Source organism: Elephas maximus, chromosome 7 (genome assembly GCF_024166365.1).
Source record: "Elephas maximus indicus isolate mEleMax1 chromosome 7, mEleMax1 primary haplotype, whole genome shotgun sequence".
Lineage (NCBI taxonomy): Eukaryota > Metazoa > Chordata > Mammalia > Proboscidea > Elephantidae > Elephas > Elephas maximus.
Window position 1 is genome coordinate 19,815,153 of NC_064825.1, and position 14,757 is coordinate 19,829,909.

General features: G+C 38.6%; 1 protein-coding gene across 2 annotated transcripts in view; it reads right to left on the minus strand.

Annotated features, from left to right (window-relative positions):
* Nucleotides 1-14,757, minus strand: part of ARHGAP42 (Rho GTPase activating protein 42) — a 321,223-nt gene that overhangs the window by 84,934 nt on the left and 221,532 nt on the right. The window contains exons 5-6 of one of the 2 annotated variants that reach the window (XM_049889482.1): nt 8,901-9,002; nt 787-897 (exon numbers count right to left, since the gene is read on the minus strand). In XM_049889482.1, the coding sequence (XP_049745439.1) occupies nt 787-897; nt 8,901-9,002 (213 nt within the window). The remainder of the gene's footprint in view (nt 1-786; nt 898-8,900; nt 9,003-14,757) is intronic. The other variant, XM_049889483.1, reaches the window with a different exon arrangement.

A 14,757-nucleotide genomic window follows, 5' to 3' on the forward strand; every position in this document is an offset into this window, starting at 1 on the left:
AGTCAATGGGTTTTGTTGTTGTTGTTTTCCATTATTTCTTGTTACAAATAGATTTTTTAAAGACTGGTATAGAAAGAAAATATGCCGTAAAACAAATATTTGATTACTAATTAATTTACTATCCCTGTCTTCTCAACTCATGGGAACTGAGCTTATATAAGAGAAGATTATTGACTCGAGAACTTCCCTGTTTCATTGTAGATGAAGCCTCATGAAGATGCCTGCCCAGGCAATACTGTAACATATTAGTGTCTTGTTGCTGTCAAGTCAATTCTGATACTCACAGTGACCCTACAGGACAGAGTAGAACTACCCCATAGGCTTTCAAGGAATGGCTGGTGGATTTGAACTGCTGACCTTTTGGTTAGGCACTGAGTTCTTAACTACTGCGCCACCAGGGCTAGTGTGTTACTTGGGGAAAAAATGCTAAGAAAATGACATAAGCTTATAAAGACCAGCCACCTGTTCTTTTTTTTATAATGCCGTTTACATCAGGGAATCTACAACTTTTTATATTGACTTAGGAAAATAAATGACTTCATAGGAAAGTCAGGCAGATTCCAGATTTGCAAGGAAAGGGGGTAGAAGAGAGAAAGAAAAACAGCCTTGAGCTTTCTCTCTTTACCTAAAGATTTGGTAAATGGCTCACTTTATTGCTGAGGTGTATTCATTTATGTGTATGTAATATACATCCTTTCACTTAAAAAAAAATCATAATGTTCAACATAAAAATATATATTTTTAAGTACGATGTTTGGAGTTTATTATTAAGAAATCATAACTTACCGGTTCAACAAATTCAAACTTCTTTTTTTCTTGAACCTCTTGAATTTTGAAGACATATTCCAGTGAAGCTTCATAGAAGTTTTGATGTTCTCGATCAATCTGTATATCTGCCTAAAGAGTGAAAAAAAAAAAAAAAAAAAAAAACAGGCAAATCACCACACAGGGAGCGATTGTGGATGCTTTGTTTCCTGTGTAAGGAGGGACTCAGAACCTCTTCTATTCTGAAATCTTCATTAAAAGTTAACTCGTTTCAATTTAGTCCTTTTTATTATAATTCAGACTCTTTTTTACGCCCCAGGAACACAGAGATTGGGAAATCCGAGTCCTTGCCCAGAAGAGTTTACAGTGTATAGAGTGGGAGGGAAAAAAAACAGAATAAGCACACACGTTTGTTATATTTAAAAAAAAAAAAAAAAACTTATAAAAAAGGTATTTAAACGTATATGAAAATCTACGTGACTATAGAATAAGAGACTAAATTCTGGGAGAAAATGGCGGTGTTTGAATTGAATCTTAAGATGAACAACTGGCAGTAGACAACAAAGATAAAAAGAGGCAGGACCCATGTCCACGAAAAGGTAAGAGAGGCAAAAAAGAGTTTAGCCGTGAAGTGAGGAATGAGAAGTCAGGTTGACATCATGTTATAAAAGATCCTGGACACTGCATAACAAATCTGGATTTTAACTGATGGAGAATATGAAGCAGGAGAGCCACACCATTAGGTAAACTCTCAGAAAGATAATACTGTTTGCAGAGCCAACAATAAATTCAATGGTTCTAACCTGATGAGTCATGCTCCATCAATGCCATGCATTTTATTCTTCCTGACTCTAATGAGGTTCTTCTGATGTGGGTGAATGTTCCTGAGATCATTTCATTTTCTTTTTGACTTTGCTGCTCTTCCTTCTTCGATGCCTACTACTATCTTCAGATGCCCCCTCCTAACCGGCTGTGGCTCACTACAGAGCCAGGATTTACTGTCCTTGCCCAGCCTCACACTCCTCACTGCCAGCTGAGATTACTAAAAGCAGACAAAAAGAATGGGCTCTCCAGAGGACTAAGCATCTGCCAACAACAATCTGGGAATAAGAAATTGCTTTGGAGACATTCTACAATGGTAATTTCACAAACAAAAGCTAAAAAAAGATCAGATTAGGTTTGCCAGCTTGGACCTCACAGCATCATAACTTTATTTGGCGCACCTTTAAAAATAGCAGTATATTTATTTACATAATTAAAACTAACCCATTTATTATAATCAGCTCACTAGAGGTGTTTAAGGTTGAGAGTTTCAAGTTTTTAGACTAATATAGATGAAGAACATATAAACCAGGCAGGAAATTGGGAAGCCAAACTTTTCAGTCTCCAAAGATATTTAGGAAAAGAAAATCGGTACTCCACATAAATCCTATATATTGCCTTCTTACCATCGCTTGGGGGAACACAATATTTATAAGAATGGATGATAAGTCGTTAAATGAGGTATAGGCAGTGGTATACTGGTACGTTTCACAGCTGGCTCTCTAACTTCCCTATGAAGCCCAATATGCAGTATCTGCTGGTTTCTGTGGTATAAATACTTCTCAAACAGCCAGTTGCAAGCTACAAATCCAACATCACTGAATGAGGGAGTTGGAAACTGACAAACAAAAAAACCAAACCCATTGCCATCAAGTCGATTCCAACTCATAGCGACCCTACAGGACAGAGCAGAACAGCCCCATAGGGTTTCCAAGGAGTGGCTGGTAGATTTCAACTGCCGACCTTTTGGTTAACAGCTGAGCACTTAACCACAGCGCCACCAGGGCTAGATCTCCAGAGCTAGCTCCAGTACTACACTGGATCTAAGGGTTACAAGAGTATTTTCAGGCTCGAGACAACATTATATTTCAAAGATGTATCTTATACTTTGAAAGGTAATGTCGTTGATCGTGCTGCTTAGCACATTGAAAAAAACTGGAATGTTGAGGCAATTTTAGAACATAACGTGGTTATTTTTTGTCAACAGAGCTGGGTAGAAGAGTTGTTAACACAGCAGACCTGACTGCTATCCTTTAAAATCTCTGCTTTCAAGGCTGGCCCTTGACTGGGCTCCTGGGAATGTGGATTTCGGGAGGATTCTGTCTTAGTCATCTAGTGCTGCTATAACAGACATACCACAAGTGAATGGCTTTAACAAAAAGAAGTTTTATTTTCTCAGGGTCTAGTAGACTAGAAGTCCAAATTCGGGGCGTCAGCTCCAGGAGAAGGCTTTCTCTCTCTGTCAGCTCTTAAGGAAGGTCCTTCTCATCAATCTTCCCCTGGACTAGAAGCTTCTCTGCACAGGAACTCCAGGGTCCAAAGGGTGCACTCTGCTCCCGGTGCTCCTATCTTGGTGGTATGAGGCTCCCAACTCTCTGCTTGCTTCCCTTTCCTTTTATCTCTTGTAAGATAAAAAGTGGTGCAGGCCACACCCCAAGGAAACTCCCTGTGTATTGGATCAGGGATGTGACCTTAGTAAGGGTGTTAGATCCCACCCTAATTCTGTTTAACATTAAATTATAATCACGAAATGGCGAACAACCACACATTACTGGGAGTCATAGCCCAGCCAAACTGATACACACATTTTGGAGGGGGCAAGATTCAATCCATGGCAGATTCCCACCACTCTAATTGATAGCAGTGGCTCAACATGTCTAAACTGTTTGTGCAAACAATATGGTTTATGTTGAACACCTGTTTTCCTTCTGGGAGTCTAGAATTTTGGAATGTGCCAAGCAGGTGTCTAAGTGGTCAGCCCAAATAAAATTCCTGGGTACTGAGTCTCTAATGAGCTTCGTAGTAGACAACATCTCACCTTTGTTGTCACAACTTGTTGCTGAGGGAATTCAGTATGTCTCACATGACTCCGGGGAGCCCTGGAGGCACAGTCGTTAAGCATTCACTGCTGGCTGTTAACCGAAAGGTCGGCTGCTACCTGAAAGAAAGGTCGGTGGTTCAAACCCACCAGCTGCTCTGCAGGAGAAAGATGTGGCTGTCCACCTTCATAAAGATTTACAGCCTTGGAAGCCCTACAGGGTAGTTCTCTCTGTCCTACAGGGTATCTGAAAGCCAGAATTGACTTGACAGCAGCGAGTTTCGGTTTGGGTTTGGTAAATGATTCCACTCAGAGAAGAGTCTTGGAAGCTTGTGCCTGGTTTCCTCTGGACGTCACTCCATGTGCCTTTTCCCTTTGCTGAGTTTGCTTTGTATCCTTTTGCTATAATAAACTGTAGTCATGAGTATGATGATAGGCTGAGTCCTGTGAATCCTCAATGAATCACCCAACCCGAGGTAGTCTTGGGGACCCTGACACACGAGTATTAAGTAATTTGTTCAGAAACTTATTTGCCATGCACAATCTCACCACAAAAAAGGGGCAAAAATGGGATAAATGAGAAATAATAAATCTTGCCATTTGCCAGTAATAGAAATTTTCATCATCTTCAGTCTAACCCAATTAAGCTGTCAGATCCCTTAAGTGTCAATTAAACTGTCATATCCCTTAAGTGCCATACATTGTGGATGACCTTTCAAAACAGCTTGCGTTATACTGAATTTCAGCTGTCTAGACTGAAGAGAGCCAGCTGTGAAACATGTACCAGTATACCACTGCCTATACCTCATTTAACCACAGCTTAATTGCTTTTCGGGACAAGCTTTAGAAAGCTATTCTTTCACTTGGGATGAATCTCTTTAGCACTTAAACTCATCGTGTCTAGTTCACTAGCAGAACTTACTTATATACCCATTAGCAACTCGTACTAAATATTTTGAACTGGATAAGTGAGGTAACCATATAATTTATCATGCCAACTGGGGCAGCTTAAAAATAAAAAGGAACACTGTTCATAATTATGACAACGACAAATGAAAGCTGGGGACATTCACAGCCAATAGGATTGTAGGGTCATCCTAGTAAGAAACTGAATTAATTTTACAAGAAAATTTTAAGAACTTAAATTAAGGAAAAGAATGGAAGCATAAGGAGTGAACTCAAGGGATTCCCTTTATTTAGGAAGCGGGGATCAGAAGAACCAGTTGAAGGACTATTCAGGGGTATGCAGAAAACCAAATTCTGGGTTCTTAAAGGAAATCCCTTTTCTCCTTCCTTTCCTTTTCATTCTACTTATATAAGTAATAATTATTCATTACTATAACTTTATTCTTTATTTATTATTATAACAAAGAAATGCAAAGATAATAATGACTCGCAATCCTACCTCCCACTGTTAACATTTTCATTTGTATTACACACACATGTGCACACACACACACACTCTCTTACTTTAAACAAACCTGGACTTAATACAATACATACTGATTTAAATTATTTTTTTCCCTACTTAATCTAATGAATACTTTCCAATGTATTTGAGTGAGTTTTCAAATAAAACTGTTAACAGCCATAGCACACTCCGTTTTATGATCAAACTGTATTTGTATATTAACCACAATTATTCTTCTGTGCCATTTCAGGTGTTTCTAAATTTTTCCGTTGTAAATAACTCTTGGGTCAACTTATTTACACAATTTATTTTTATGCTCATCTCTGATAATTTCTTTTGGGTAAACTCCTACCAAGAGAAATAACCTCAACTGTCTTTCACATTTAAAATTGGTTGATATATGAAGTCATATTTAATTCCAGGATGACTGAAACATTTTTATCCCCCCACTAGGAGAGAAAAAGTATTCCCAGTTTCCCATATCTTTACTAACAATGGATATTATCTTTTAATAAATTAAAAACAGCGTCTGGTTGCTATTTTTAGTTTCACTATTTTTTAACACACTTGACACACTGAAAATATTATAGTTTCTATTGCTTCTTTGATGAATTGCCCATAATGTCCTCAACCCATTTCCCCACTGAGGTCTTTATCTTTTTAACACTGATTTATGAACATTTCTTTTATATAGGAAATAGTAACCCTGCTTCATATGTTACACAAATTCTCTACAGCTTCACCTTTTAACTTGGGTTAACATTTTTTTATACACAAATTATTTATTTCTATGCATTCAGGTCTTCCTATATTTCCTTTATAATTTCTTCTGTTTATGTTTGGAAAGGATTTCTACATCCACATAGCAAATATCATTTCTTTCCTCATAATGTAAAGCCTACAATCTTGACAACTTTGTTTCCAATTCTATTTACTCCAGTGATCTGTCTAATTGGTGGTCTTGGAGTTTTATCAACACAAGCCAACCCTTCCATCCAGTCTTAGAAATGGGCAGTCCCTTATTTTCCAGGAGCAAAATAAACAAGTGAGTGGCACAGGTGAGAGGACACAGAGGGATCTTTTTCAGGACAAGCTAATAGGCTTTTTTTTTTTTTTTTAATAAGCTTGGTGCAGAGAAACACCAGAGCTGCTCTGCAAGGAACAGGTGACTTTTTAACATCACGTTAAGGAACTAAATAAGTTTGGGGCAGCATTTCCCTACAACGTGTTTGATTACTAGATAGGTGAAGGGAAAAATGTCCATTGTCTACATAATATATCCTTGAAGAGCCGCTTTGATAGAATTTGTTGTGGTGTGTTGCTGTGTTGTTGTTTTTTGATGTTGTTGTTGTTGTTAGAGGTTGTGCCCCTGGAAAAGAAGTGTGTGCCTCTGTATGTTTGTGTGGGAGTGTGTGAAGTAAGGACGGTGGAGGATGTTTGAGAAATGAATGTTTTGGTAATTATGCTATGGGCTTTCCCAGTCTCCAACTTAGTACAGAACTGGAACAAATATTTTATTCTACCATAGCCTGAGGGATTTAGAGCCACTAACAAAGAAAGTATTAAATATTGAGCTAGACTGTCAGGGTAAATTGAAACATATCCTCTAGAGGACTTTACAATTAGGATGAAGTTATCGTTTTGTTGAGATGGTTTAAGCAAGGGTCTTGTCTAAAGCTGGCCTCTCATATACACCAAGAACCTGATGAACCTATAACTCTTTGGGGACACTAAACACCATTCTTGGTTTTGAGAATAAAATGGCACCTGGCCACAGCCCTCAGCACAGCAGATGATGGTATACTTGTGATACTTAGGAGTCTTTCTCCACCTGACTACATCCATTTAGATTTATTCTTGGATAATATTTAAAGAGAAATACATGCACTCAAGACATTTGTAATATGTGACTATAATAATAAATTACAACAGACAGTTACAATGCTTGACAGGTGTTTCTCCATTTCACTTTAGCCACAAAAGTTTTCTGGAAGCACACAATTGTATATTTAATTATCCTATTTTAATAGCATGTGTTGATAACAGAAGACATAGGTTGTAATTAATTAATCTTTAAATAACAAGCAAAACTTTAAAATATGAAACATTTTTTAAATGTTTAAATATTAAACGGAAACCCTAGCGACTTGACAGCACTGGGTTTTTAAATATTAAACAAATTTGATTCCCTCAGTGAGAACACGAGTGTGTGGGAAAAAGGAACTAGAAGCAAAAATAACCCTCCCGTGCCTTTCTGATGCTGTGCAACTCCTGTGATACTCTAACTCATCAAGCATGCCTCGTGACTGAACAGTGAAGGACCAAGTGGAATCTGAGAAGTTGTTCAGCAAGGGTGGTACCTTTGAAGGAAGGATCAGGATGGGACATGTGAAAGAGGCCCATGACTGCGATACCAAGAAATAGAAGAGACTTAAGGAGATTCAGCAAGATACCAGGTTCCCTATGAAGATCTGGAGAATAATCATGAGCTGCACATCACCTCCAAACTCAGAGCGTCTATGAGAGGTCCCACTGTACGCTGGGAGGAAAGTATGTGTGGTGTTTCAAGGTTTTATTCCTGAGGTAATATTGGGAGTCCCTGAGTAGCACAAATGGTCAAGCACTGGACTACTAGCTGAAAAGTTGTTGGTTCAAACCTACCCAGAAGATCTTTGGAGGACAGGCCTGAAGATCGACTTCTGAAAGGTCACAGCCTTGAAAACCCTATGGAGTAGTTCTGCTATGCACACACGGGCTCGCCGTAAGTCAGTACTGACTTGGCTGTCCCAACAACATGGTGGTAATGGCAAGGACATCTTATTTTTTTGCATGCTCCATCACTGAACCTGGAACTACATTGTTGTTTTTAGGTGCTGCGGAGTTGATTTTGACTTACAGCAACCCCAAGTGACAGAGTAAAACTGCCCCGTAGGGTTTTCGAGGCAGACCGCCAGGTCTTTCTCCCACAGGGCCACAGGGTGGGTTCTAACCGCCAACCTTTTGGTGAAGAGCCAAGTGCTCCTAAGTGGAACTACATTAATCCTTAGTAAAAGGATTACCATATTTCCGTGCAAATACTGCACGCTCTCTCCATTTGTTTGCCAACCATTTCCTCTCCTCCGCAAGTATTTTTATAAGCACCGCTATGCCAATTTTTTTCACATGCTGCTGTAAAACAAAATATCATAGTGCTTAGGAAAATACCTCATGGGGAGGGTGTAGGGCATGGCTGGCAAACAAACATTGAAGACACTTGTTATTTACATTAAAATATGGTACTCCAAAAAAAAAAAAAGTACTCCAGATTTTATTAATTATAGTTATAACACAACCAATGGGAAGAATGGATATTTTAGACAAAAGAGAAGAAAAGGGCTGCTTAGAAGTATATATGTTATTAAAATATTTCTAATCAGTTTTTTAAAGAAAAGTAATGTAAAATAATTAAGATTTTAAAATGTGTAATCTTTTTTCTTCTAAAGCTGAAGTAAAGCCTTATAAATAATGCCACAAATATTTTTGTTTCAATTTAGAATATGATAAAGGCAATAACATAAATTTGATAGTTTTCTTGCCATTTAAAATACCTCTGACATTTTAAAAAAGAAAGTCTTGCTAAAAATTTCTCATAGTTGAAGGAAATACGAATCCTTCCCTTGCAACTATGAGTATTAAATGTCATAATGTATGTAAAGCACTTAGCACAGTGCCTGTCCATAATAAGTACTCGATTAAGTTAGCTATTGTTATCATCATTATTTCATTAAAGGGCAGCAGATTCTGAGACACTTCTCTCTTTGGCAATTTTGACTTCACATGACTTAATGCTTACGGCCCTTTCTACATTTCAGCTGGAAAGCTTACCTCTTGCAAATGAGACTCCTTTTTCTTTGCAGATAAATTTAAATGCTTGTCAAGAATAGAATAGTACTTTTCACTCTCCTTGTCAAATTTCTTCTTTCCATCCTAGGGGACAAGTTAACAACAATAACAAAAAAGGTTCAAATCAGAGCATCAAGAAAAAAACCTTGGTTTTCACCATCCCTACAAAAAGTTCTTTAGAAGTATTTAATAAAGACTGAGTGAGTTTCAACTATGTGCAAAGCCTTGATACACAGGGAAGAAGGATGTGAAACAAAAATCATTTGAATATGTGTTGTGCTCTCAAAGAAGCTTCCCATGCTTTGAGGAAAAAAATACATGTCTATACAAGCACCACAAATCACAGTCTTCCTCCTTTGGGGCACAGGAATTGTAGTATGGAAGCAGCCAGACTAGCTATAGTAGAATCCCTTGGAGAGCTTTATAAGCGATTCCCAACAAATGGTTTTGATCTAGTAAGTCTACAATGGGACCAAGAGAAAGTGTCTTTTGAAAGGCATTTTGGTGATTCAGATGAGTTAACATATAACCAGTTTAGAGAACCACTCACATAAGCCCTTTGTCAAGGAATCATTATTTCCTAGTCACATAAAGACGGTGATATTTCAAACAATGTGTTCTTGAAAGGAGGAAAACAGACTTAAATGCTGGTAGCTTCAACTAATGGATTAAGACAATTCAAAGTCAAAAAAGTCAAAAGGATTATCAATACCTGCATCAGACCCTCTGCACATAACTCTAATTTATGACTTTGGCTTATGACTAAAATGATGGTTTCCTTGCGGGGTAGGGTAGCTGGAAACAGGCTGGATTTTTACTGGGGGGTGGGGCAAAGGAAGAGGATAACTCTACCTTTCATTCTATGGCATGCTTCTATAGAAATTCAAATGGAATAAAATACTGAAGGGAATAGGACATACCTGGGCATACAATCTTCTCCACCTATAAATATTTTATCCATCAGGTATATCTTTTACATTTATGAGTCCATATGAAGCAAATACTAGATAACTACACTCATAAATTTCATTGGTCAAAGAATTACTATTCCTTACTATTCAGGTGATAACAAACTGGTTCAAAAACATAGATTCCTATTTTCTCCCATCCAGGGATTCATAAATTGTTATTTTAAACAACCTCTGTAATTATTTTGCATACTTCTTTACTTCATTATTTGCATAAATACTTGAAAGGAGTTACTTAAAAATAATTGATAGGTGGATGGATGGGTGGGTGGATGGAAGAAAAGGAGGAAAGGAAGAGGGAGGGAGGGAAGGGCTAGCTTTTTGCCTGGAAGGTCTTTCCCACTATTCCGAGGTTGTCAGTTTCATGTTAATTTATCCAGGTAATGCTATTTTGATCCACTGACACTCTGAACTATCTTCTTAATTATACTTCCAGGAACCCATCAGGATCTAGTTCCAAAAAAGGAGTTTTAGGAGCTGAACTGGTATAAACCAGTTGAATATGAGGGGCAAGTAGGATTTTGCTTTAAGAGCTCAAGTCACTCTTAGGCCATTCAAGAAGTACCAATACATTTGTGCATTAAAGTATTATATCTGTAAATGAGGGGGAAAATGTCAAAATCCCCAAAGGATTTTTATTATCCAAGGTGAAAACGCAATCCTACTAGGGGAAACACAACGGGAAAATAAGCCCAGCATTCCCATCAAGAAAAGGGTTGTTGAGGAACTCCTATAACAAAACGTGGAGAACCCGTTGCCGTAGAGTCCATTCCAACTCATGGCAAGCCCACAGAACAGGGTAGAACTGCCCCATAGTTTCCGAGGAGCGCCTGGTGGATTCGAACTGCCGACCTTTTGGTTAGCAGCCATAGCACTTAATCCCTACGCCACTGGGGTTTCCAAAACATGGAGGAGCAGATACAGTAGAAAACAGAGAAGCCCAAGGTTGAGAATGGGAGGAGCTTGTTCCCTCCTCTGCTGAACAGATACCTGGGGTGTCCAGTTTATCTTTTCCTCAGTGGATATTAGTCTTTAAACTGTTATTTCATGCCTACCACTGACCAGCCCAATCTACTTTTCCTAAAGTCTTTCTCACTAGCTTCTTTAGCGCTTCCTAGTCACGCTTTTTTTCCCCTTACTCTCTCTAAGCTATTCCTCCTGATGAAAATGCTCATTTTTTCCAATTTCCACTTATGTCATAAATCATTGGAGATTACCAGTAATCAAATTGTATCTACTTTTAGCATCCAGACCAAACAGACCTCATCTACCAGCCCCTTCCATCAACTCTGTCTCCCTATTGAGCGCTCATGTAGCTTTTATGATGTGTCTCTTATAGTGTTTATGTTCAACATTGTAGCAGAGAAATTTATGTGTATGCTCATCCTCCTTAAAACGTGGTATCCAGTGAGTGCTCAATAACTATTTAATGAACAAATGAAGTTTTTCCTCTCATAACACTGGCACCACAGACCTCACAGATACTTCATTCGTTCAAAAAACCATTATTTGTGGGGCAAGGGACAATTCTGCACAAATGGCTCTAACTCAAACCCAATGGTATATGAAAATTTGTGGGCAACCAGATGCATTACAATACAGTACATAAAACTGACTCCCTTTCATCTTACAACAGGGACTTAAAATGTCGCAGTGTGCATAGGGGAGGAAGAATCCAGTTAAATAGAAGAAAGAACACAGCTGAGGCGACTACACATGTATCTTTGTTTTCAGTTAGTGTTTGACGGCATTTTCGGAAATGTTGATTCAGTGCCAAGACATCAGCATTTTTGGCAACCCAAAAATTACTCCCAGAAGCACTTCCTGGGCTCCTATTCAACCCCTGGCCCTTCACACCATCAAGCCAGCAAACAAGATCTACTCAAAGGTTCCACTGATGTGGACAACAAAAACACACTCAGTTCTAGCATACAATTAAAGAGCTGAATTAAAAGACTAGGCCACATGCAGGACAACTATAGGCCAGGGAAGCACGTTCTAGAAAATACGAGGCATCTCTCCTTGTAGCTCACATCTCCCATGATTTACCGCTCATGTAAGTAAAGTCTTATTTGGCCTCAGTAATAACACCTTACAGCTACCTCTCATCTTTTGGGTTACTTGTTGTGGACATGAAGCTAAGAATCTTTTTCTGAAACCAATCCTGAGGGAAGGAAAAAGAAAAAATAAATAACCTATGAACCTGCACTAAATGCTGCACCTGATCACTGTCTTCTTCATGCATGGCAGGATTCAGAAAAGGGAGGCTACATATTATAACTCTTTCTTTCCCCCCCGAAAATTCATAGTAAGTGCATTTGAATTAGATAATTAATTAAAATAAATTGACTTGAAATAAACTCAAATTAATGTAATTATGGAAAAAAGAAGAGGAATGCAGTAGAAGGGCGATGTCCTACAAGGTATATAAACGCTTTATAAAGCAGGAGCACTTTTTTAATATGGTACTTGTTGCAGTTATGTGCCTGTGCAGATAGACAAAGACAGACCGACAGACAGGGACAGAGAAAGAGAAGCAGACACAGAAGTGGCGAACACACACTTGTATAAAATGGATCACCAGAAATTGCAAAAAAAACAAAAAACCAAACCCACTGCCGCCGAGCCGACTCCGACTCATAGCGACCCCATAGGACACAATAAAACTGCCTCATAGAGTTTCCAAGGAGCACCTGGTGGATTGGAACTGCCGACCTTTTGGTTAGCAGACATAGGACTTAACCACTACACCACCAGGGTTTCCAGAAATTGCAAATCCATCCTCAAATCCCATTATAGCTGACAAAAGGGTAAATCATGTTCCCAGGCTACAGTCTGCGTTTTAAACCACAGTGAATTCACTCTGAGCACAGCGATCACATTATCCATCACTCAGCTTCCAAGACCAGCTTCTGTGGTCCACCCACACCTTCGCTGTACACACTCCAGCGAGGAATGAAGGGAAATCATTACAGCTCAACCTCCAAGTGTCCATTTTACTCTCAAAGTTGCTGTTTGTAACAAAAAATTGTCAAATATTTATAAATATTTTAGGTATATCAAGCAGATAAAAAATATTAAAACACAAACTATTGTTAAAAATAAGAACAAACCAACCGATTCCCTCCACTGACCACAAGAGGGCACCAAAGATGAAGAGTCGCTACTAAGAAAATCACAACTAGCAAGAAATTCTCAAAAATGTTATCTGCGTTTTTTTTGTTTCTATAAAACATTACTACAAACCTTTGTTTAAACAATATTTATTTTAACCATTCTTTTAATGTTACTATGATATGAATCTTAAAAAATTAAGCAAGGGTATATGCTTTATATTTCTTTCAAAATATGGAGCATGCATTTAAGATTTGTACATCATATTTTTAAGACTGTCTCAATATTGAGGAGTGTGCTGTCTCATTAGGGGGAGACCAGCTAGAAGTACATAGCAAGGTGTGCATAAATTTTTGTATGAGAGACTGACTTGATTTGTAAACTTTCACTTAAAGTACAATTAAAAAGAAGAAAAAAAAAAAAAAAAAGACTGTCTCAATGTTATAGTTGCCACGCAGGATACTGCAAAATTTCCCATGTAACTACTTATACCATCATGTTAGTATAGCCATTCTCTAAGTAAGCACTTCGAGAATAGTTATGAAGAGGAACAATATATACAAATAGCTAAATTTCTATTTCAAAACCATGGGAATTCTTATAAACCAGCACTGTGCCAGGCACTGAAACAACGGGAGTACATATAACATGTAGCCCAAACTGCCACCCCGGTTGGGCTTCTTCCTGGTGATAGATTTACCACCTGTTTAGAATGGGCACCCAGGCTGGTATCACCCCTCTCAGAGGGTCAACTGCTAGGGCATTCTGACCACATGCTGAGTAGGGGTTTCCTGAGGCCCAAGGGATTCCTGAAATACAGAGGCCCAGTTTTTGGGGGAATCTCAGTGCAGCTTACACATCAATGTCCTTCCCTGTGGGTTGATTCCACAAAAAATTTCCAGTATCCCCAGCCCACGTCCCATCAATTCTCCCCTAACGCTACCACCCACTCTGCTGAAATAAAGACATTCTAAAGGGGCTCCCTTTAGAATTATGTTGGTTAGGCCAACATAATTCACCATATCTCCCCCTTTTTCTACTTCCATACCATCACCACCTGGTAGTGTGATTCACAGGAACCAAAGAATTCATATTTGCATTTATAAGGAACTCCTACAGACTGGCCAAAAGAAGCCGCAAACAGGAAACTATGTAGAGGATATGAAGGGACAATACACTTAAGAAAACCCCAAAGGGCAATAAGCATGTGAAGAGTCAAAGTCATTGAATTATACATGTCAAAATGGTTAAATTACCAAACGTTTTGCTATACGTATGTTTACCACAATAAAAAAAAAATTAAAATGAAAACTACAGCATTTCATCTTACTCCCGATAAAAAGACCTGGGGGAGGTGGAAAGGGAGACAAGACAAAATGAGGAATGGTGACAAGAAGAAAAGTAGAAAGCAGAGGAGGCACTGGGGCTTTTGTAATGCTACCTTGGACCACAGGAAAGGAAGAGAATGCTGTTGAAAAGTAAATGACAGTTTTAGACTGTCAATTTTCCATCTGTCTGTGGGAGGGCAAAGTAGCCTGGAATGAGAGCTGAAAGTGTCTGGAGCAGCTATAATCTGATGGGCTTGGGCACGACATTACGGATAAAACTGTTACCTAACTCTGCACCAGGCAGAATATTTGGAAAATTACCCTGGATGAATTTAGGGATTTCCTAATTAAAGCTAACAGGGAGCTTTCCTACATGCCAAGAATTCAAATATCTCTCCTTTTCTGGGATGACAGAGGACACAAGAGTTG